The sequence below is a fragment of the Nelumbo nucifera genome, chromosome 3, assembly GCF_055504915.1.
Source record: "Nelumbo nucifera cultivar China Antique chromosome 3, China Antique-T2T, whole genome shotgun sequence".
NCBI classification, from domain to species: Eukaryota; Viridiplantae; Streptophyta; class Magnoliopsida; order Proteales; family Nelumbonaceae; genus Nelumbo; species Nelumbo nucifera.
In genome coordinates this window covers 13,642,344-13,668,071 of record NC_142651.1, presented here as the reverse complement: position 1 = coordinate 13,668,071, position 25,728 = coordinate 13,642,344, and the positions used below count along the sequence as shown (strand labels likewise).

At 41.4% G+C, this 25,728-nt stretch overlaps 1 protein-coding gene across 2 annotated transcripts; it reads right to left on the bottom strand.

Moving 5' to 3' along the window:
• Positions 1 to 4,049: 4,049 nt before the first annotated feature.
• Positions 4,050 to 12,362, bottom strand: LOC104597012 (protein IQ-DOMAIN 31-like). 2 transcript variants are annotated; one of them, XM_019197941.2, is made up of 9 exons: positions 11,771 to 12,362; positions 11,607 to 11,646; positions 11,464 to 11,505; positions 10,480 to 10,615; positions 9,408 to 9,698; positions 8,204 to 8,407; positions 6,555 to 6,620; positions 4,783 to 5,818; positions 4,050 to 4,421 (listed from the first exon to the last, which is right to left on the bottom strand). In XM_019197941.2, exons 4-9 carry the CDS (start codon positions 10,567 to 10,569, stop codon positions 4,390 to 4,392), a joined length of 1,719 nt encoding a protein of 572 aa, XP_019053486.1. In that variant the 5' UTR covers positions 10,570 to 10,615; positions 11,464 to 11,505; positions 11,607 to 11,646; positions 11,771 to 12,362; the 3' UTR covers positions 4,050 to 4,389. The 2 variants fall into 2 exon arrangements, with proteins under 2 accessions (XP_019053486.1, XP_010256684.1); XM_010258382.3 differs by lacking the exon at positions 11,464 to 11,505.
• Positions 12,363 to 25,728: the final 13,366 nt, after the last annotated feature.

Genomic DNA, 25,728 nt, shown 5'->3' with positions numbered 1-25,728 from the left:
AAAAAAATAGCGCCTGAAAGTTAAACAAGGCAATCACAGGCTATTTATCAACTTTCAAGCAGTAATCAAGAAATGGCTTTGAAACCCAACCTGATGAATAACCATTTTCTCCTCTTGGTGGCAACCTAAAGGTCCAACCATCCAGGTTAAACGACTCAGCTGACATAGTTTAACAGCCCTATGATTAAGATGTAAATAATAAATGGGAAAACTCCCGATTAGTACCTGTACGTTGGGCTTAATGCCATTTTGGTCTCTGAACTTAAATGCCACAATTCAGTATCTGAACTTTCAAAACATGTCAATTAATACTTACCGTTAACTAGTTGTTAACCAATCGTTAAGTGACATTTGAAAAAGACATAAATACCCTTCAAGTATCATCTAATTTTTTTATCAACCATCCAAACGTTGACAAAAAAATTAACAATCCCAAATCCTTGCTTCTTCTATTCAAGAAAGTTGGGGGCACATCTCCGTAGGCATTTTGGACCCCAACTTTCTTGAATAAAAGAGAAAAGGATTTAGGACTGTTAATTTTTTGTCAATGTTTGGATAGTTGATAAAGAAAATTAAATGACACTCAAAGGGCATTTATGTCTTTTTCAAAGGCATTTAACGGCTGGTTAATGATAAATAATGGATTGGCGAATTTTGAAAGTTCAAATACTGAATTATCGTATTTTAAAATTTGAGAACCAAAGTAGCACTAGGCCCAAAGTACAGACTACTAGGAAAAATCTCATCAATTAGATAAGACTGAAACCCTAAATAAAATTTTAAAAATAGGGGAAAAGAAGAGATAGAGAGAGATTTGACTTGTCAATGTTGCGTGGACTAATAAGGCTTTTTTTTTTTTGATACATGGGGAGAGAAAAGTTAGATAAACTAGCAAAGCTATCTAAACAATCCAAAAACACAATGAAATCTAAATCAAGATGGAAAGAAACGTCAGTTGAGATGTTTCTCAGGTGTCCGTTCGCCAGTCAATCAGCCGCTTGGTTGCCTTCTTTGTGAATGTGCGTGTACGTGACTTTGGAGGCCTCCTCTCGCCATTCCTCTAAGATCAGTTGACACCTCCACATTGTTGATGAGGTTTCGTTAAAAGGCTTCAACTGTTGCTTTTGAATCTCCTTCGATAATTACTTGACTAGCTCCAATACTCCCTTCACTCAGCTTTAGTATTCTTCCATTGGCATCCCTTGCAATGCACTCATAGACCTCTTGGGGCATCAAAATTAATCTTGTTACTATTCAATTAGCGTTTAAAACATATTAAAGGCATTCATTCCTTTTCACAAGAGTTTCTCATTCATAAATATTTAGTTTTATCAGGTTTTTTTTTTTTTCTAAGTCATACTTGGTAGAAATACAAGCTGACTAGATGTTTAAAGTGGTTTGATAAATTATTATAATATATTTATAATGACAACTTATGATATCTCAAAAAAGGTGTAAGTTTTTTCAAATTTTCATATTTCATATCACTTTAATGGGTGTTTGACATTAGAGCGTTTTACACAAGTGGGTTCTAATTCATAAGTATTTCCTTTCACCTTTTTTTTTTGAAAATTACTAAAAAAAAATTAAAATACAAGCTGATTGGGCATTTAAAGTGATTTGACTTAATATTATAATGAATTCGACTATGATATAGAAAATATATAATATCTGAAAAACATCTAACTAATAAACTAAAATTATAAATATAGTAGTCAATCGGGTGTTATTTATCAAAATTCATAAATGGGTTTTAATTAGTCAAAATTCTTTGGATACCGTATCTTCCTTGCATTATAGATTTTCTCTATTATAATATATTTTATAATAACAACTGTATGATATCTCAAAAAAGTAATCAACTTTTTAAAATTTCAATGTATCATGTGAACATGTCACCAAGATCACGAAGGCAAATAAAAAAAACATCAATTTGATGTTTCAAAAAACCCAAACGTCAATTTGATGTTTCAAAAAACCCTCCTTTCCCGAATTCCAAAACTAATCATTATAAAAACATTGTTTAAAAATCAGGATTGTCAAATGCGGATGTGGTACTCGTGACACAAGCAGAAACTAAATGATTGTAAAAAGCTCTAGTGCCAAATCCGAAAGATTATCACTGTAGCGGCAACGTTTTCTTTTTAATGTTGTGTCAGCTATGATATTTTAGCTTTTTTATGGCATGGCAAACTTATGAATTGAAACGAAACTCTCCGGTGCCAAACACCCTCCAAGTCATGTGGAGAGAACCTGTGGACGTATGGACAGAACAGGCTGTCCACCGTGGAGAGACAGTTTGAGGAAGAAGAATAGGAAGAAAAATGGTTATACCCGTGGTTTTCAAAACCGGACCAGACCGGAAAAATCGGTAACCGGTCAGCCCCCGGGTCCAGTTTTACTAAAAACTGGAAATTTTTAAAAACCGTTAAAAAAGTCAGAAAATCACTAACCCGAGCGATCAGACCGTTAAACCATTCGACCTGGGCAGCGGTTCGCGGGTTATTCTTTATATTTTCAATGTTTTAAATAAAAAAATAAAACAAAAAAAAAACCTTCTCCCCAACCCAGTCGAATGTTTGGTCCCTTTAACTTTAGGGTTTCCTGAGTTCCCTCCTCTAAACCCTCACACCCTACAGACCACCTGTGGCGGCCGGCACCTCCGGCGTTCGACGGCGACATACACTAACCGACGACGGCGAAATTGCAAGCAGTGGGCAGCACTTGCAGGCAGTAGTAAGAGTTGGTGGGCCTTGCGGCAGCTAGCACTTGCAACGCGCGGACGGCTAGCTTTCCTAAGACCAAGTTTGCAGCGACGGGTGAGGGTTTCTAGTGGCAGTAACAATTGCAGCCACTTGCAACGGCAATCACCTGCGACAATCAACAGGGATCTTGGGTCCTCTAAGCAGCATTCTAGAGATGTATATGGAAGAGTTCAACAACACCATGCTCACCAATGTGCGAGGGGTGGCATCGACGATTAAACACGCAAATCGGGCTATGGTGGAGAGAAAGATATGCGGCTCGATCGTCTACACTGAAACTGTGGCAGCAGCCTTGGGTGGCTCTGCTCCTCGTACATACACCACTTCTAAGCACGCATTGGTGGGGCCGGTCCGGTCAGCCTGTACTGAGCTGGGGGCCCATGGCATCAGGGTCAATTGCATCTCCCCTTTTAGAGTCGTTACCCCATTGGCCTGCAACTTGAAGGGCACTGTGTTAAAGCCCGTCCAGAGGCTGCTCTGTTTCTTGCTTCAGACGAAGTAGATGGAGGATTCACAGTGGTTAGTCGTAGCTATTCCACCATCCGATGAGAGAGAGAGAGATTTACTGTTGAAGTTTTATAGTTTTATTTTTCTGTTTTTTTCAGTTTTTTTTTTATTTTGTGTTTTTTCTGTATTTTTAAAAAAAAATCCGTACTTTATTTTTGTAGTTTTTATGTATTTTGCACTGTGTTATTTTTTATTTAGATAGTTTTATTTTTTGTATTTTAGTGTATATTTCTGTTTTTTATTTAATTTTATACTATTTTTTATTATTTATAAATATATTTTTTAATTTTTAATTTATTTATGATGTCACAGGTTGAGCCATTCAACCCGGACGGTTGAACCGCTTAACCAGAAACCAATCCCCTGACCGGTTCTATTTCCGGTTCGTTTTTTAAAACCTTGGTTATACCTGTCAACTGGAAAACTGAAAAATAGGATCATTTTTCTTTTTTAAATACCTCTGAAGTATTAAAATCAAATCAAATCAATTTGAAACATGATTCATGAACGGTTTGAGCGATTTAACGGTTTTACCATCTGGATCGATGGTTTTTGTTTTTTTTTTCAGACATACCAGGTTTGGGCTCCCCCAGGTGACTGATCAAACCGGCTGGGTCAATGATGGGTTGCAAGCATTGTTCGAAAACCCAAACACGGCATCCATATATTCAATTGGGATAGAAAATTAACCAAAAAACATTTTTTTTTAAGCCAAACAAAAAGCTATTTGGCATATATATGTCCAACATAACACGTACAAATAGTTAAAGCTAAGGATTGAAGAAGCAAATAATTTTCAACTGTCAATTAGGTTTATATGACACGCGTTCAAAGGCATTCGAAGTCAGCACTACTATTACATTAAGTGAAAAAAAAAAGGTTTAAAAAATGAAGCACAATGAGGCCTAAATGAAACCAAACCATAAACTGAAGCCTGTAACTATACACACTCGAGACACCCCAATACCATGGCAAATAAGGAGATGCTTTTAACACCACAAACCTGTTATTCACCTACTCCACTTCAAAGTTTACAACAGAATTGTACACCATAGGAATAAAAAGGAAGAATAATAGATAGTCACCTCTCCATGAGGCCATAACTCTCCCAGAACCATTACCTTCTCCATTCTGCTTGGACGATTCTCTCTGCAACACAAACCACATACACGATATAAGTACCAAACTTGCAGGGAAAAGAAAAAAACCAATATATATATATATATGAAGAAAAAGGTCAAGCAATTTATGAGAAACAACAGAGAAAACAAGCTTTTCAAATTCAATGCAACATCTGACCAATCTAACATCAAAGGCAGCAGGGAGTGAGAAATCCAGGGTAAAAAACCATGGGTCAGCAGATAGAACAGCTGAAAATCAACCATTGATTGGGACTTCTACATAAACAAAAGGCTTTGATCTTCCACAGAAGTGTGTAATGCAGAACCAAAACAAGGACCGTGGAGGAAAATGTAAAAGAAGAAAAGAATTCCGAGACAGATAGTCTTACCATTGCCATCTCTAGAAGAAAATAATGATTTATCACTTCTAATTCCCCCTTTTCCACTTGTTTGAACCAATCTCTGTGTCCGTGGTGACACTGAGATCAACTTGCCATTTGTGGAAGATGGTAGAGAATGGCGCCTAGTAAAACCATTCTTATCAGCCCCATCATGGCTGAACCTTGGGGAGCTTTGTGTCCTGAGCTTTGCCTTTGCAGATTCAGTTGTTGCCATATAACTTGGCAAAGATGGAGTGTTTGGTAAGCCATTCTCTGGGTATTCCTGCTTTACTGGAAAAGAGGCTCTCCGCCTGCTAGTTTTCTGCTTCTCATTGCTAGTTGTATCTTCTTTAAAAGTTGACTCCCCGTTTGTCACAGGAACGTTCTCATCTTTTACATTGCTCTGCAAGGGTAACTCAATTACAGGATGATCATCAATTAGCACATTATTAGCTAATCCATCTGGTGTCACTGGTTTTGGAGATGTTTCTACATCTAGCTGTTTGGACACTGCAACTGTTGCATCTTTATTTGTTTTCTCAGCACAATCACTTGTGTCCTGTTCTGAAACATTAGGAGCTGGAGAGATCGGTGCCTTTCTCAAACTGCGTTTTGGCTTTTCATTCTCAACCTCTACACAATCAGAGACTTCCAGTATAGAGTTAGAAACCTTTCTTAAATTACGTTTAACCTTCTCAAGTTCATTTTGTGGGTGTTCCTGCACTGAATCTACTGGGTGGCTTGTAACTTTCCTCAAATTGCGTTTAGGTTTCTCAGACTCAGAGGTAGAATTGATTGAACCATTGTCAACGTTTGCTGAACTAAACCTCCGTACACTGCGCTTTGGCTTTCCTAGTTCAGTTTCTACAGTTTGAGTGTTCCCTTGCTTTGCCTGAGACTTTGAATCAGTGACCACCTTCGGTTGTGGCAGTGGTATCCAGAAACGAGAGGATGTCCAACGATGAAGCCAGCTCCAGGCTGAATTAGGTTCTTCCAAATCATACTGAATGCATAGAGGCATCACAGCAGATGATGAAGAAAGAAGCTAGATAAAAAAAAAAAAGGCAATTCAATTCATACCCTTCAACAATGAGAAAGCATAATGGACAAAAATCAGTGGAAATGGTAACCAAATCTAACCATATCATGTGTTTTCTATGTTCAATAGAACAAGAAGATTTGTGGTACAATAATTGCAAGTTGTCAATGTTAAATAAAAGACAACTAAGACAAGATACAATAATGAGATGAGGCTACTCTCCACTCATTGCAGCACCGGATGAATGGGAGATGAATCAATTCCAGATGAAAATCTACCACATTAGAAAAATTATAATCATCCAATCAGAATACATTGTCAGAGAGGTTTCTGGCTGTGCATCCTTATGCACCAAATCAGATGCAACTGTAAACAAGTTGGTCATTTTTTTACCTTTTCAACATACAATCTCATAGACTAAAATCTATGGCAGAAAATGAAGGTCAGACCACCAAAACTACTTGTTTGATGGAACAAGAAACAGGATTGAAAGATGAGTTATTTCATCCATGCATCCATCCTTAAAAGCAGAAATATGGCCACCAAAATCTATATTTTTGGGTAACAACATTTCCCAGGATGGACCAGTCTCTGCTCCCTAGACAGAAACAGGATCACGAGAACCAATAGGCGTCTATAGAAAATCATTGTACCTCAGTAACTCAATAGAAAACAGTTTGGATTGTCTCACTTCAGACCACATGTAGAAGAACCAAATTTAATGCAATGCACCCAAACTTACCTTACAAACAAAGGCATTTACTGATGGCTTCTCTGTCCATCCAAAAGAACCTGACCACTTGGCATCCTGATAGAAGAAATAGACATGTTATACAGCTATAAGTGGTGGAATTGACTAACCATTTTGTGTGCCTCTCCATTAAGTTTAAGTGTTTATATACAAAGAAAACCAAATAGGAGCAAATGAACCATTTAACCAAAAAATGGTCACATTTATAAACAACATTTTTTCACATGCTTTCAGATTGCAATCAGTAAAAGAGAGGAATGTCCACTTGTAAATACAACCCTAAGGCTAGGTGAAAAAGATGGGAAAATATGGATAATGAATCAGAATGATTACTTCTCAGTAAAGTCATTTTGCACAGCCCTTGTGAGAAACACACAACTTGTTTCCTTGAAAATAGATTTGGGATTCAAATGAACCACTGCAAGTCTCATTCCTCGTATGGACTACTTTCCTAGACAAGATCTCAACAACTGGCCACCTTATATCATGGGGACAGGACATGGAAAATAAATGTGCCCCATGCAATGTAATGGAGTCTGTCTCTCATTTATTGATTAATTTCCTTTTCTTAAATGAGATTTGGGTCCATTATATCACCATGTTCCAAAAGCAGTGGGTTACCCCCAAGGACTTCAGCCCTAGTGTCATCTCATCCAGTGAGGGATCACAGCCCTAGAGAATGTATCTTGAGGAACACATTTCCTTTATCAGTTGGCTGAAGCATGTGGAAAGGGAGGAACATGCATTTTTTTTATAGAAAAGTTGTCCACTAAATGTGGTGAAAGACAGCTGGCTTGTTGAGTTACAAATATTTTTGAGTTTCAAATATTGAAGAGTTTTCAGTTCAAGTTCAACTACTTCTGTAGACAGTGTGATAATACACTTTTTTATCAGCAAAGAAATTAACTAAGCATTAAAATAAATTTAAGCTTGTTACAACATGTCTGAGCACTCCAACAATACCCAAATACAGAGATCTATACTTAAATAAAAAAAAAAAACTGATGTCTACTGACTCCCTGCTCTGCCAGTACATCAGCCATTCCACTTGCATTTCTTCCAACCCAATTAAAAGTGATATTGAGTTCCCTTGAAAAGTAAGCTACTCCCTAATGTGTGTCTGTAAATCCAAGGAGCTAAATTGTTTTCTATTGTCCAAGATATGACCAGTTTTGAATCCACTTCCACTTCCAACTCTTGGAGACCAAGCTGTTTTGCTAATCTTAGTCCTTGCAGCAGTGCCATCACAGCTCAGCTCTGAGTCACCAGCTCCAATTGACCCAGAATACATAGCCACCATTGACCTTAAGTGATTCCTCTATACACCCCCTATGCCTGTCCTTCACTTTGATAATATACATTTTGATTTCTTTTTTGATGTAAAGAGGCTTTCACATATATATAGTACACGGTTCTAACTCATTAATCATGTAAACGGTAAACCCATGTATATGGGCCCAAGGCCTGTTTTCTAGTAATAATACTATCATCTCTAGTTAATTATAAACAAACATTTAACGTCAAACCAATTAGTACACACTCGTAGTGTTTTACATATCAAAAAATGGGTAAAATAAATGGGCTATGAAGACAAAGCATGATAAAAGTGAAACTACCAATAAAGTCCTCAAATAAATTACCAGAGCCTTTGTGGAACTGTATTTTCTATGCACTCTGAGACTGGTATCTAAAAGTCTGACTCTTCGACCACGAACCAATGCCTGTAACTTTACAATACCCTGGATACAGTGTAAAGTAGCAATAGCTTGTCTCCTCACCAAGTGACCGCGAACAAGTGCTTGCAGCCTTATGATGCCCCTGAGGGCCCGAAATGCCCGGCGAGCCTTCAAAAAAAGATTTAGATAGCACTTGTAAGATTATGCATGGACAAGGAATGCAAAGAAAAAATACACCCAACAGTAAGGAAGCCCAAAAGGTCTACAGTCAGTAGCATTGACATGCACATATCTATGAAACCAAATACCAGCATGTAGCATCCATATGACACATAGCTAAAGGATACTGACCGACATGTAGTAACCACACTGTAGGGCTGTCAATGGATTCTGAAGATCCAATACCCGACTCGACTCTGAATCCAATTATCTAGAAGTTGCATCTGATTAATAATCAGATTGGATGCCGTTTAACCCCAACTGAGTCTGATAAAAAAACTATTATTTTATATATGTAGTATAATTAATTATATATACACAATTATATAGAGTTTTATAACTGATAAATTTTATATTTTATATTTACATACATTTTTATGCATGTATAAGACAATTAAACTTTTTTGGTTATTTTAAACCTAATAAGTCAGATATAAACCCGATCCAAGTCAGACAAATTGGATAATTGGATTTCAGATTTGATTCAAATCCAAAGGTTCTGTAATCAGATCATATATGGATGTAGATGGATCCTATCTGAATCCGAACCGTTTACAGCCCTAGATACCACTATCCAGTAGACCGTTAGTTCACTCAAAAAGGATTAGCCTTCCCATCTGACTTATCACATTCATGTCAATGTTCAAAAGAGACTTGAGGAGCAGTCTAGGAAAAAAAAAAACCAAACATGGGGTAGTACTATCTTCCTTGGCCCAGACAATCTTGACACAATGGGGCTAACCACCCAGAATCCCTTGAATAATAATACCTTATGTTACATCATACTCTTTCATACACTCATAGCAGAGTGAAAAATAGAGAAATGCACATGGAGAAAGAATTAGTGGTCAAAATACATAACAATATTTGCAATAAACTCGCATGAACAATCATAAAAGAAAGATATAAGAGAAAAGAAACATCAATATTTTAAGCAATAGATTATTACCAAATATCCTCTAAAAGCAGCCTGTGCCTTTGTAGCAGCTTTCTCCAGCCTGATTCTTTCTGGATCATTTGGTGCATGAGATCCGCTGCTTCCATATTTATCTTGAGTTCCAGACAATGAAACATCCTCATCAAGTTGACAATTGGAAACTACCCCTTTTTCTGACTCCAAGTTTCCTCCATGTCTATCTGTGGTAGCAGGTACTGAATGTGAAACCAAGGGAGGATCCACAGTCAAACCAGCAATAGGTTCCTTAGGGGCAACCCAAGCCTCTTTATCATTTGCAGTCCTCTTCACGTGAAGATCAAAATACAGTTACAAATCACACATGCTAATAGGAGTTTTACAAAGATAAGAATAATGACAAATCAAATGCCTATCCAACAAATGAGATTAAGAGACTCAAAAGAGTGAAATCAATGACAGAGATTGAGAGCCTTTAAGTTATCAACTAAAACAAATTTGGCTAACACAACTACATTTGTGTATGTCCACATGTATATATCAACTGCCAATTATCCACTCACTGCTGAATGGTCTAAAACCATGCATGGGTTAGAACCAAGGTTCTAAATATCGATACAGGCCGATACAAAGGCTGGATGGGAAACAAAGATGACATAATACTATCCACTATCAGAATTGATTAACAAGATGTATGTGAGACAAAGGCTGGATGGGAAATTCTATATTTCATGACTAGCTTGCTTCATGGACAGATTCACAATACTAGTGCAACTGCTACCTCTAAGACCAAAAATGTAACTTCCAGAGGTTTCTCAAGCAGAACAGAAAATGCATTTCACAAGTAGCAGAGAAATGTTTCCCGCTAGATCTAATACCAAGTGGTCACTAATACTGAGAAATTGTTAACTAATTTAGAAGAGACCTCTTAAACTACAGAACTAACCATTCTTACAAAAAGAACATGATTTAAAACAACAGGAAGAGAAGTAACAGTAGAAGTAGTGATAGTACTAACACTAGTATTAGTGGTAGCATTAATAGTTCATATCAAAACAACAAAGTTTTGGAGATTTGAATAGGAAATAGCAGGTCAAGCCTCACTTACCGAAATCTCTCTTCCTTTTGATAAATTAGATTTTGAAGTTTTCTTCCCAAAAAGTAGTGTCTTGATCCATTTTCCTGGAGACTTTCTCATTGCAAGAAGGTGAATATAGAAAAATCACCAACCTGACTTTCACACACTGCACAGATACATATAAATCATAAGAAATACAAATATGAAAAGAACTAAATCAAGAAAACTCCAAATTTGCATCCAAAGCTTCAATTTCTTGGTGTATGAATTCAATCATCTTCAAAACACCAATAATAGCAACAGCTAAAATGTATTCTGAGAAAAAAAAATACAAAAAGGCAGACTCCCAACAATAGAAAAAAAAAAGCATTTTGTAGTTTACCCAATTAAAAAAAATAAAGAGAAAAGATCAACAAAATTCAACAATTTGTACTAAGGGCTCAATACAACTGGATCTGCCAACCACAGTTGATGTCCAGCAAATTGTTTTTATTGACTAGAGAAAAGCAAAAGTACTTGAAAACCAGTAAAACCCACTTCTTGTATTCACCATCTACTACAATGACACGTGAGAAATATCCCAAAAAAGGACAACAAATTCGCCCACCAACGTTCTCACCTCAGTGTCACACTTGAATACAAAGGCAAAGTGAATATAAACCAAGCCTCCAAGGCAACAAAAAGAGAAATGAAAGAACCCTAAATTTGAAAGAAGAGACAAAGGAAGATCTAGATGAACTCCAAAATTATAACGGAAACCCTACCTTTACAAGGAATGTATGATCTTGGTCAACACGCTCATTAATCCATAAAAATGTGCAAAAAATGCAAAAAGAACCAAAAGTTAAAGTAAACAACAGCACAGCACACTCATAACCAATATGCTCAGAGGGCGCTAAGTTCAAACAAATGCAGTACCGAAAAACGAAAACAACAAATCGCACGAGGAAACAGAACCCAACTCCCTAATCAAACGAACAACACAAAACCAAACAAAACATTAAGGAAACCAACCTAAAACATGGTGAGATCTCATCAAACAACACAAAGCAATTCCTACAGAAGGCACAGGAAGTGTACACAATCAAAACAAAATTAAAAAAATAAAAAAGCAAAACACAAAAACTAAAGCTGAGCGCATCAGATCTGAAACTTACCGGGTAAATGTACTCCTTTCAAACCCTAACTCTACCATTCCTGCGCCACCAGAAACACATAACAAATCCAGTAAAAAATCAAAGGAAAAAAAAAAAAAAACAGTAAAGTTCAAAAAAGGAGCAAAACTCAGAGACATTGAAGATCAAAGTAAAGTAAAATGTACCATGAACAAGCATGTAATAGACGAAGAACAAAAAGAAAAAGAAGCGAAGGACCACTTCATTTTTCTTCTCCACTCTGCAGTCTGCACTTCCTCTCTCTCCTACTGACGAAGAAAACAGAAACAAAATATAAATTTCCAAAGGGCCCAGGGAAATATAACAACTTGGAGAAATAAAAAATGAAAAGGATTAAGTTGGAATAAATCACTGCTCTTGGATTCCAAATGCATTTATTTCCGCTAAATGTTTCTTCTCACGGTCTCACCTCGTCATATAAATATCTTTATATGACGTAAATACCCTCTACATCACGAGAATAGACGGAGCAACAAATTTTCTTTCCTTTGCGTCACCAATCCAAAACTGTAGTTTTGAAATAAAAAAAAAATCAAAAAAAAAAACTGTAGTTTTGAGAGAATAAAAACTCAGAGAAAACGATCTACCGTCAATCTGCTTACACAAACGAAAAATCAGAAATTTATTTTAACCATATATAGCCCCGAATGTAATGTATAATTACCTAAACACCTGGATCTGACAAAAACAATGTGGGGTCCCTAAACTTGAGACAAAGCGAAAATGTAATGATGGCCCGCATGCTGAATCATGGGAAACAAATGGAGTCGGTAAGAGTAGGACTCATCTTTTATCATGACTCTTAATTGATTCAACGGCTGATAACAGTGAAGGTGTAACAGAAGATGGGCCCCCCTTGCTTTTTACCTTCTAAGGAATTTTTAGAACGGGACCACTGAACAATCTGAACCTTCGGACATAAGAAACTTCTACGGTGTTTTTGCTTATTTACCCCAATTTCAAAAAGAAAAAAGGAACTGATTTTATTTATCTAAACGTTCGATGGGAATATTTTTTGGCTCAAAGAAAACTAGCTAAGATCTATTTAGTCGTGACTTACACGGTAACATACTAACATCACGTGTGTCGAAGGAAATTGAGATTTGAGAAGAATGCCGCTACTCTTGGATTTCTTCGCCTTGTGGCCACTGCCAAGATGAACCCTTGAAAAGAAGTTGACACGCTGTAACTTTTTATCTCGTGGGTTTCACGTGTCTATACAGCGGAGTTTTCGAGAGTTGTATGAAGTCGTTGTATAAGATATAAATACAACATACCTTCTTTAATTAAATTAGTAAAACAACCATCTGATCATCAAGGCTTGGCAGTTCCAACGTCCTTGAAACTCGGTGGACCCTCCAATACTTTTTGCATGGTTTTTAAAAACGAACCGGAAATAGAACCGGTTAGGGGATCGGTTTCCGGTTAAGCGGTTCAATCGTCCGGGTTGAACGGTTCGACCCGTGATATCATAAATAAATTAAACAAAAAAATAGCATAAAAATAAATAAAAAACAGAAAAAAAATACACTAAATACAACTATCTAAATAAAAAATAGTACTGTATCAAATACATAGAAAATATAAAAATAAAATACAGAAAATTTCTAAAAAAATCTAAAAAATACAGAAAAACACAAAAAATTAAAAAATACAGAAAAAAAAACAGAAAATTGCAAAAAAAAAATCAAATTTAATGGAAGGAACAGAGGGGTTTTGATTATTGTTCTTTTCCTTTTGCCAGGATTTCTCATATTCGTTACTCATTGATTTCTTTTTTTTTCAGAATTTACTCATTAATCTCTCATAATGGATATAACAAGCTGGATTATATTTCAACAAATTATATTGTTTTTTTAAGTGCAGAAGTTAAAAATTGCCAACAAAATTAAAATATGTAAATTAACAATTAGAGAAAAAATGACCTTTAAGTTGACATCTGATCAGATATTGGTGGGGAACCAACATCCTCGGCAATAGCAGATTTGAAATCTTCAAGTGTCCATGTTGAAGCCATATTAATCTGAAAAAAGAATTCACCATCAGACATCCGTGGTAATTGAGCATATTCTGAACTGAAGTGAAAAATAAAGAATGAAAAAATGGAAATAGAAAAAGAAGAAACAAAAGCAAGATACTTTTCCCAACTTCATTGCATCCTTTTATTTGAGTCTTGTCTTCATGATACTGTTAACATAAATAAGGAGAAAAAAAGTTAGAATAGGATTTAAAGACAGTGGGCTCACCGCCAGAGGGAAGAGCTCGGTCACAGGCAAGTTGTCGCTGCAAGCCTGTAATTGCCGCTCCAACTCGCAGACAGTGGGTTTGGTCGCCAATGCCCAATGTCGAGTGCCAAGTGCCACTGCAAACTTGTTGGGCATCCACTGCAAGCTCGTCGTTCGCCGTTCCAAGTCGGCCACCGCTGCAAGTTCTGCTCGATTACAAATTCAAGCACTGTCGGAGCAGTTCTCAGCCATAGAAGCATAACTGCACGAGTTGAAATGAAGGCATCTTTTGTGGTTATGGACACTATGGAGACCTATGGCTTTGGGCTCCGAATTCATTCCAATGACGATGATGTCAACTCATGCGACCCATGTCTTATTCCAACCGTTTGATTGGCTCCAAAATGGAAATGATGCCAAAATTGATATATAAGGAATAAAATAAATGTGATGCCTGATTTTAAATAAAAGGGGGGTGGAACCAGGAAACAGGCAAGAACACCGCTCGTTCCCAATCTGCTATGCTTTCCACAAGAAAGATTTGATAGCAAGCGTTCCAAGTTGCTCACTCTATCGTCACTGGTCTATGACTTCATTCGCCACTCTCTCTCTCTCTCGTTTTCAATGAAAAAAAAGAGGAGGGGTGAAGAAAATTGTTGTTGCTTTTGCCCCTTTTCCTTTTCAGTAGTTGAGTTTTATTTTGAAAATTTGAGATATAATGAAGGACAAATTTGTTATTTTATTTTTTTATTATGATTTAACGATGATGTCAATTGTCAAAAACAGTGGGGGTACTTTAAGACAATACTAAAACAGTAGAGGTATAGTTAGTCAATTTCCTAAACCTTAGGAAATTATAAATTTTGTGAATTTCTCATAAATTTACCCTCTGTTTTTATGCCTCCAAACACCCCCTCCCCACAAATAATTTACAATTGGAGATGAAAGAATTCTACAAAATGACCATAATACCCTATTATTTGTGAAAGTTGCTTCAGATCAAGAAAATATGTTCTACAAAGAGTAAGAGCATTTTTTAGTACTTTTGACTATATGCAAAAAAATATTCTACAAAATGATTATATGACTCATTTTGGAAAGAGTATAAATACAAATATATACAGTGCACACACATACAAAATAATACAAAATACAAAGTTTTGCATTCTACAAATTTGTATTTGTACTCTTTCCAAACTGAGTCTATGCAAAAAAGTACAAGTCACAAGTTTGCTTCAACCCTTTCATTTCTATTCTTGAATTTTTGTATATGTGTTCTTCATCACTGTTTATTTTGGGGGTTGTGTACATCTTCTTGGTGTGTTTTATTACTTGTTTTTCTTTGTTTGTCCAAATTGAACATTTTGAAGTCGAATATGCACAAATAGAACTATAGTTTATGAATTAAATTAAATTACGATACCCAAAATCTATTTAATGTTTTTTCTGCTGTCTGCGTTTTATGTTTTCATAATTCCTGTCAATGTAAAATGATACAACATTTGAAATCAAATTGTATTCTTCTGTGGGTATTCTACAAGTAGAGTATTGTCTCTTTGTTTCTATGTGTACTTGGGGAGTAAAGGAAGAACTTCTATGGTGATGGACATCGAATGGGTCCAAAACAATGGCCAATAATTTATCAGCCTGTGGGTATTCATAGTTACGTTTACAATGCTTTTCCCCTATGTATATATTGGCCAAAGTGGGTCACACTATTTCCAATTGTTCGATTGCATGGATTTCACTACAATTTCACGGAAGATGATTTGGAGTGTCTTCATGCTCTAAACATTGCTGATTGAGTCCGGATCACCTGTCAAGAAAATACGTTCCAACACCCTATCAATATCATCTTACATTGAACATCTCATGCATGGCAGGTCCTACTTCTATGGTGGATTCCAATTTCATAGTAAGATATGTGGTGTGAGATTAAGTTGGTAGGGTGTTGGAATGTATTTTATTGGCAAGTGTCAATGTCATCTTTGTCCACAAAAATGTTTGGCAAGTCCGTGAAGTGTAGGGGTGTAAACGGACCGAATTCGAATCGGATTAGACAATATCTGAATTCGAATTCGATTAGAAAATCCGATATCCAAATTCGATTCGATATCTGACGAATATTGAAAATTAATATCCGAATTTGAATCTGATTAAATATTCGAATATTCGATTCGATTCGAATTTGATTAATTAATTATTTTAGATAATTAATAAATATATTAAATAGATATTTTATTGATGTAAAGTATATAAATATATAAATCATTTGTATAACTTAATTATTATATAAAATATTTTATATATTATATATAAGAATTAAATAATCGGTCGAATTTGGATATTTATCGAATCGAATAAGGTCATATCCGAATTCGAATCCAACTAACTATTCGGTAAGAATAGGATATCCAAATCCGACCGATTAGATATTTGAATTATCCGAATTCAATTCGATTATGTTAAATAGAATCAAATTTGAAATCGAATTTTCGAATACCGTCGACACCCCTAGTAGGGAGACTTTTGTGACTTAGGATGCCCAATTCTGAAATTCAAAACAATAGAAAGCATAGGCTAGGGTTGTCAATGGATCAATTCTATCCGATCCAACTTATGATTTTAAGATTTTGTCCCAATTAATAATTGAGCCGGCTATAATTCTTGTTTATTCAGAACCAATTCCGATCTGCACTGATTATTTTGTTAATTATATATAAAGGTCTCCTAGTTTTATTATAATTGTTATTATATTTTGTGCCTTAAAGGGCATATTTGATAAATAATATATATTATTAATATATAAGACCATTTTAGTTAAAAGCACTTGATTTATTAATATATAGTATTTTTTTCATTCAAATGAAAATTTTCTTTTTTTTTGAAAATCTTTTCTTTTATTATTTGACTTGTGAGGTTGATGTTTTATATAGGAGTAGGAGAAATGGAAAATGATGAAAGAATATTTGGCCCGACCTTGTAACCACTCAACACGTGGCAAAGGTAACAGCTCGGCACAACAGCACGCCCAAGGCGCGAGCTCTGAAAGGACGAACCAGCGGTCCGAACTCCCTACAAGGAGCCCGAACTCCCCGTAAGGAGCCCGAGCTCTCCCTTAGACCCTGAGCCTTACGAACACAAAGGGCAACAACCCAAACTGGCCCGCCCCATTGCAATTCGGGCCACACCTCCATCCGAACTCAAGACTTCACCTCGCACACCACTCCAACACTTCGCCTCCAGGACGCCAAACTGAACAACCGTACCATACCTGACACCGAAGGAGTCCGTATCCTGAGGTGGCGCACCTGATTGACTTGGGATCTGACGCTTGACAGCCGCACTTCAACGGCCACCTGCCACCGCCATCTCCAGTTATAGAGACAGCTCCGACAAAGAGAGCAGTGGCGGTTTTTCCTCAACATAGGTGATGACACCCGAACTGGCAGAAGCGCAGGGGTAATCATACCCGACCTGACAGAAGCTTAGGAGTGAGTGCGCGAAGTGGTTATAAAAGGCCCCCTTCCCCCCAAGAAGAGAGGTATGTGAACTTTGCACCATCTGGTTTTATCTTGCCTTTGAAGAAATACTAACTTGAGCTTCGGAGCATTCTCACCAGGTTCTTCCTCGAAGATTACTCACTTTCTCCCCCGTTTCAGGCACCTTGTGCACCAGCTCGAGGCAAGATCGTTGATAGCTAGGACCGGCCGGATTGTGCACCATCAATTGGCGTCGTCTGTGGGAGCTTCTAAAAGCCTCCCTCTAAAACTCTCATAACCTTTTTTTTCCAAAAAACCCCAACACTCATGGCTTCTTCCAGCAATGCCGGACGTGGCACGGAGATGAACAGCACCGGGGAACAACTTCAAGTCCCCGTGGTGTGCATCGGACAGTTCACCATCCCCCTTCTGGTGGATGGGATCCCCAGCCCAAATGCGCCACGAACAGTGGTGCCCGTAAACCTTCCCACCATGAACGTCCCCTTTCCTCTCCCCATCGAAACAACCTTTACTGAACCAACTGTTGTCCCCCTAGCGACCGGCCAAAACCAGTTTGACGACCTGATGCAATGCATGCGGACAATGCAAGTCCAAATGCAACAATTCCAGCAGCATCAGCTCCAGCAGCACCAAGTACTGCACCACATCTCTCAGTATCACTATCAGCAGCAGTTCCCCCAACTACCTCTGAACCAACCAACTACCTCTGAACCCAAACGAGAGAAATAAAAACTTGTACTGCAGTTTCCATAGAGATCACGGTCATAGTACCGAACAGTGTAATAATCTCCGGGACGAGATAGAGGGACTCATTCGTCGCGGGTACTTGAGAAATTTTGTACAACATAATAATAATAATAATAATAATAATAATAATAATAAGACAGGTCGGCAAGGGGAGCACAGAAGGGATGCCCCCGAATCCAGCAGCAGGCCAGCCGAACCGTCGCAAAGACAGTCTCCGGAAGAGAGGCTAGTTCGGGGAACCATCCACGTGATAGTGGGAGGTTCGATGGTAGCAGGTTGCACTTCGGCAGCGGCCCGGACATCAGTTCGCGAAGCTGTCCGAGAAGAACAGAACCCTCCAAAGAGGCCAAAGATGGAAGAACCGATTTTTTTCACGGAAGACGATGTGCGAGGGGTCCACTACCCCCACGATGACGCGCTTGTCAAAAAACTGAGGATCAGTGACTTCGAAGTCAGGCGCGTACTTGTGGATTCAGGCAGCTCGGCGGACATCCTCTTCAAATCGGCATTTGACCAGCTTCAGTTGCAGAGAAGCGAGTTGAAGTCCGCGAACACTCCTCTGGTGGGCTTTAGCGGAGAGGAAGTCAGGCCCCTCGGGAAAATAACAGTACCTGTGGAAGTCGGCACATGGCCTTGTGCGGTCAAACTCAACCACAATTTCCTGGTGGTCGCGACCCCCTCCCCATACAATGCCATAATAGGGCGGCCAATCACGCATGTCCTACGGGCAGTGACCTCCACCTACTATTTGGAAATGAAGTTCCCTACAGACTTCGGTGTCGGGGTAGCGCGGGGCGACCAGCTTGAGTCCCGCAAGTGTTATGTTGCCACCCTGAAAGGGAAAAACGAAGCCGGCCGATGACCTCGAACTGGAGCGGCCTACGGAGCAAGGCGATGAACGAGCTTCGCCCACAGAGGAAACAGTCGCAATCCCAACTTCAGCTACGGACTCGGCTCGAACGCTATAGATCGGTGCTTTCGTCAAGGAACCTCTACGAACCAAACTGGTGAGTTTCTTACTTCAAAATTTAGATATTTTTGCATGGTTCGTGCAGATATGCCCGGTATTGACCCCATCCTTATAACTCACAAACTTAATACTGACCCTGTAGCCGGACCCATTAGACAGAAGAAACGCAACTTAGCCCTGAAGCGCTGGAGGACGGTCGACGAGGAGGTCGAAAAGCTCATCGCAACAGACTTCATAAGGGAAGTTCATTACCCGAGTTGAGTAGCCAACCCAGTGCTGGTGAAAAAGGCAAACGGCAAGTGGCGCATGTGCGTCTACTACACCGACCTGAACCGAGCTTGCCCGAAAGACAGCTTCCCCCTCCCTAGAATTGACCGCCTAGTGGACGCGACCTCGAGACATGAGTTGCTAAGCTTCTTGGACGCCTACTCGGGCTACAACCAAATCATGATGGACCAGTCCGATGAGGAAAAAACCACCTTCATAACCGAGTTCGGCCTGTACTGCTACAAGGTCATGCCCTTCGGACTGAAGAATGCTGGGGCGACCTTCCAAAGACTTGTGAATAAGCTGTTTCGGCCCTTAATTGGCACGAAAATAGAATGTTATGTAGACGACATGGTCGTCAAGACACAGTTTTCACAGGAATTAATACAAGACTTAGATTCTGTCTTCCAAATTCTGCGTCAATTTAGCATGAAATTGAACCCAAACAAGTGTGTCTTCGGTGTCACATCGGGTAAGTTCCTAAAGTACATTGTCAACCGGCGCGGTATTGAGGCCAACCCGGACAAGATAAAGGCTATCCTAGATATGAGACCACCCCGAAAAGTAAAAGAGGTTCAGAGGCTAAACAGCCGCATAGCCGCTTCATGTCCAAATCAGCAGACCGTTGTCTTCCTTTCTTTAAAGCAATAAAAGGCAAAGGGTTCGAATGGACCCGAGACTGCCAGCTCGCGTTCGACGAGCTAAAAAACTACATCGCTAGTGTGCGATCTTAACTAGGCCCGAGGAGGGCGAGGTCTTAGAACTGTACCTCTCGGTAAGCGACGAGGTGGTCAGTTCGGTACTAATAAAAGAAGTAGATCGGGTCCAACGACCCATCTATTATGTTAGTAAAATTCTGTAGGGAGCAGAGACGAGATACCCGCAGATAGAAAAGCTAGCATACGCACTGGTAATTGCAGCTCGGAAACTCCGCCCATATTTCCAGGCTCACACTGTCATCGTCTTGACTGACAAACCTCTAAGGCAAGTCTTACTCAAGCCCGAGGTTTTCGGTCGGCTGACGAAGTGGGCCATCGAGCTCAGCAAATACAACCTCCAATATAAGCCACGAACAGCTATTAAGGCCCAAGCCTTAGCAGATTGTATCGCCGAGTGCACGTTCAACCTCGAAGTCCCGAGGCCGGTTGAGCCCGAGATCCCCAGTTCGGGTGAGCCCGGAGCTCCCAAGCCAATAGAGTCTGAACCCCGTGAAGTAGCAGCCAGTGTGGCATTTCTCCTGGTTAGGCCAAACGCGAACTAGGATGGGGAGCCATGGATCCTTCACGTAGATGGCTCCTCGAACTAGCAGGGCAGTGGGGCTGGAATAGTGCTGCACGGCCCGGGTGGCACGAAATTGGAATATGCACTACGCTTTGAGTTCGCAACATCCAACAACAAGGCGGAGTATGAGGCATTGATAGCTGGGCTGAACCTAGCGCAAAAGGTAAGAGCAAAACACATAGTTATCTGCAGCGATTCCTAGCTTGTGGTCAACCAGGTTACGGGCGAATACGAAGCACGCGAACTGATTATGATCGCCTACTTGGCGAAAGTAAAGGAGGCTCTGCTCAACTTTCAGTCACACTTCATCAGGCAAATCCCGAGGTCAGAGAACACTGAGGCTGACGCCCTGTCCCAGTTAGCCAGCACGAGTCACAACACCATGAGAACCGTGTACATAGAGGACTTACCTTGGCCTAGCATTCTTGGTGGGGCAGAGGAGGTCGTTCCCGTCCTTGAAGCAGAGCCGAGCTGGATCGACCCACTCGTAAGCTTTTTACTAGATGGAACCCTCCCTGCGGACCGCCATGCAGACAGGAGGGTGCAGCGCCAGGCAGCCAAATACGTCATAATAGACGAACGACTGTACCGACAGTCCTACACGCTCCATTACCTGCGTTGTTTGCGACCTACCGAAGCCGAGCTCGTACTCCGCGACACTCATGAAGGTTTATGCGGCGGACACTTGGGAGGCAGGGCCCTCGCTCAAAAGGCACTTTGACAAGGGTACTACTGGCAACGATGAAGGTAGAGGCCGTCGAGCTCGTCAGAAAATGCGACAAGTGTCAGAAGCATGCCAATATCCACCAGCAATAGGTGGGAGGAAGTTCCTAGTGGTTGCGGTAGATTACTTCACAAAGTGGATAGAAGCTGAACCTCTGGCAACAGTTACAGCCCGAAACGTACAGAACTTCTTTTGGAAGAACATAGTATGTCGCTTCGGGTTACCTCGGGTACTGATCTCCGATAGTGGCAAGCAGTTTGAGGATATCAAGTTTCAGGAATGGTGCCAAGATATGGAAATTCGGCAGAAATTCACATCGGTCGCACACCCGCAGGCAAACGGTCAGACAGAAGTAATGAACAGAGCTATCCTCCGTGAACTGAAAGCGCGACTAGACCGAGTTAAAGGGTTGTGGGCGGACAAGCTACCAAGTGTTCTATGGGCTCACCGAACCACGGAAAAAATCGCCATAGGAGAAACCCCCTTTAACCTCACCTACGACACTGAAGCGGTAATCCCGGCGGAGATCGAAATACCTACACTACGAATTGAAGCATATGACAATCAGACAAACGGAGATGAGTTACGTACCAACCTCGACCTATTGGACGAGGTAAGAGACCTCACGTACATCCGGACCGTAGCCAACCAGCAAAGAGTAGCTCGGTACTACAATGCCAGAGTAAAGAAGCGGAACTTCCGCATCGGCGACCTGATTCTCCGTAAGATCATGGCTCCTGAGCTCGGCGTGGGCAAACTTGGACCGAATTGGGAAGGGCCCTACCGAGTAAAGAGAGCGCTCGGGGGGGGGGCATACGAGCTCGAAACTTTAGAGGGCAAACAAGTACCCCAAGCATGGAACATCGTTAACTTGAGACGATACTATCTATAAATCACCAAGCGAAGTGGACTAAGTCGCTACCAGAGCCTCAAGGCTAGAATGCCAAGCTAACAAGGACCTCGGCATAGGCAAGCGAAGGCAAAACAGGCCGCACGAGTGCAGTAACCCGGGCAAAACAGATTGGGCATATGGTCAATTCGGCAAATACGGTCAGTTCGGGAGAGAGAGCGACCAACACTTAACCAAAAGAGTCATTCCATTACAAAATAAGGGAGTGTACATTTCCAATATATATATATATAATATCGAGCTCATAGGCCCGGAGGTACTTCTTCACCATCAGAAGGCACTTTAATGATACCCAAAGATCCTGCCTCATCCTCAGAGTCTGGTTCACCATCTGCAGCGTTGGCCATCTCCTGAGTAATGCGCGAAGTGGTTATAGCGCTAATATCGAGCTCGGGGTACGTATTCCAGATCATCCACCAGCTTAGTTTAAAGCCCCTTCTGTACGAGCCCACCATCAGGTCGTCAAAGTGCGACGAGGTGATGTATTCTTCAACGGCCTTCTTCTTGGCATCCTCTATGCCTTGAGAAAAGATATGTGCCCTCTCCCTAATATCCTCTCGAAGGTATTCAACCTAATGCTGCAAGTACAGCCTCAGGTCTGCCATATGCTTCACCACAACTCCCATGGCCTCGGTATCTCTCTGAGACCTCGCCAGCCTAGCCTGTGCAACGCAAGAAGCTGCCTCAGCAGCTCGAGAAGCCGCCTCGGCAGCACGGGAAGCCTCTTCGGCAGCTCGCACCTGCCTCGAGCTCCTTTCCACTTGGGTGGCCAAGGCATGGATAGAAAAATTCACCTACCAAAAGGAAAAATAACAAATGATCAAAATAATGATAGCAAGAAAGATAAAAGCAAAGAGCCCGACAAGAAATTGTTGACTTACCACCATGGCATGAGTGGTAGCATGACAAGCTACCTGGTTCAAAGGAAGCTCGGTCCATGTTGCGACCTCCTCAGGATAAATGGCCTCCCCACTCTTCTGAAAAGCGTGGTTCGGCGACAACACGCTCCTGAACTCGCCTTGGGCTCCCGAGCCTGAAGGCCCAACTCGCGTATAAGCAGGCTCAAAGTAAGCGGGAGCCCCCGTGTAAGTAGCCTCGGCATAAGGGGCCCCTGCCACTTCTGGTACTGGAGGGGCCATCTTGGGCTCCCTGGGCGGATCCACTGACGGGTAGTCTGGTACCTCGGGCTCCGCACCTCGGGGCAGCTCGGCACGAGTTCGCTTGGCGACTCGCTTCCTCCTCTTCATGGCGTGAAATAGGTTCCCATCACGAGTCTTCTTTGAGTCCATCACACCTGCAAGAAGAGCTCGGCATCAGGAAAATGAAAGAACATAGCAAAATAAAAGGCAAGCCTCTGAGTAAGGAACCTACCCGAACTCAGACCGGCCTCGATGAGCTTGGCCTCCGTCAGATAATGGTGGCATTTTAGCCCAAGCCGTGCCCATTCCTGGAGGCCCTTCGCCGTCTCCCTATCAAGCGTAACACCGGCATTAGGGCCAGCCATCCCCGAAGTAGTCCCGTTTCCACGCCGGGACCTTGTTGGGAAGATCGTGTAAAAGCTTAAAACCCGGGCGAGGAGACAGGTAATATGCCCGCCTACGCCCGGGAAGAGGACTCGCTTGCTTCTTAAGCATTAGAATGGAAGAGAAGATCTCTAGGTCTAAAGGCAAGATCTGTTCGCAAAATAGGGAGATTGTCCCCACCAAGTTACGAATAGAATTCGGGTGAAGCTGGCCGACAGTAACGCCGAAGTGGTTCATAACCTCGACGATGAGGGGGTGGAAAGGCAGGCGCAACCCAGCAACGAGCTGCCCTCGGAATATCACGATCTCATCAGGACCGTGTTCCCAAGGGAAACTGCCCAAGGGTATAAAGTAGGTATAGTCCCTAGGCAAGTTGAACTGGGTAATAAGGGAGTAAAGCCCCTCAGGCATCATGGTCCAGGGCCCAAACTTGTCTAACGTCCGACCTCGACGGGAGGAGGACGCCAAACTACCCGAGGCAACACGACCTCTGGGTTCAAACTCTTCCTCGAGCTCTACCTCGGGTTCACTAGGACTGTCGGGGGATGCAACTCGGTTCGTTGAACCTGCATCTGACCCCCTCGAAAAACTGTTTGAGCTATCCAAGCTAGACATCGGGAGGAAAAGGATTCCAGGAAAGTACTCACCCAGAAAAAGTAAACGGCCTATGGGAACTTGAACGCGAGCTAAAGACTTGGACGCGAGCTCAAGAAGCAAAACGCAGGAGAATGACAAAGCGACTGGGGTCCCCCACTATTTATACCTACAGTAACCAAAAATCAACGGTTCTGATCAAAGCAAATCCAATGGCCCACAGTCGCGCTGACCGCACGTCTCCCCGCATTAAAGGCGGCAGTGACACGTTTTCTCAAATTTGAAAAGACGCCCGCTGTCACATCTCTCAGCGGTGCGTTTTTTAAATTTTGAAATAAACGCGCGCTATCACGTTTGTCAGCATTTATAGACGGATTGGCGCATTTCCCGACTTTTTGGCGCTCGAGAAACCTGGAAAAATCCTGACGAACGCACACTTCGCGCTATCAGTCAAAACCAGTTCGAAGTACGGGACAAATCCACCCGCCACCTCGCGAACTGCCCGCGCCAGGGCAAGTCCCTTTGCGCGAGGAGTGGGGGGCAATTGATGTAGGAAGATTTGGCCTGACCTCGTAACCACTCAACACGTGGCAAAGGCAACAGCACGCCCAAGGCGCGAGCTCCGAAAGGAGAAACCAGCGGTCCGAACTCCCTACAAGGAGCCCGAACTCCCCGTAAGGAGCTCGAGCTCTCCCTTAGACCCCGAGCCTTACGAACACAAAGGGCAACAACCCGAACTGGCCCGCCCCATGGCAATTCGGGCCACACCTCCATCCGAACTCAAGACTTCACCTCGCACACCATTCCAGCACTTCGCCTCTAGGACGCCGAACTGAACAACCGTACCATACCTGACACCGAAAGAGTTCGTATCCTGAGGCGGCGCACCTGACTGATTTGGGATCTGACGCTTGACAGCCGCATTTCAACGACCACCTGCCACCGCCATCTCCAGTTACAGAGACGGCTCCGACAAAGAGAGCAGTGGCAGTTCTGCCTCAGCAGAGGTGATGACACCCGAACTGGCAGAAGCGCAGGGGTAATCATACCCAACCTGACAGAAGCTTAGGAGTGAGTGCGCGAAGTGGTTATAAAAGGCCCCCTTCCCCCCAAGAAGAGAGGTATGTGAACTTTGCGTCATATGGTTTTATCTTGCCTTTGAGGAAATACTAACTTGAGATTCGGAGCATTCTCACCAGGTTCTTCCCCAGAAATTACTCGCTTTCTCCCCCGTTTCAAGCACCTTGTGCACCAGCCCGAAGCAAGATCGTTGACAGCTAAGACCAACCGGATTACACACCATTAGAAAAGATTTTTCCATTTAGAATAGTGACACCTAAAATAGTTAGGTTGCTTGTCA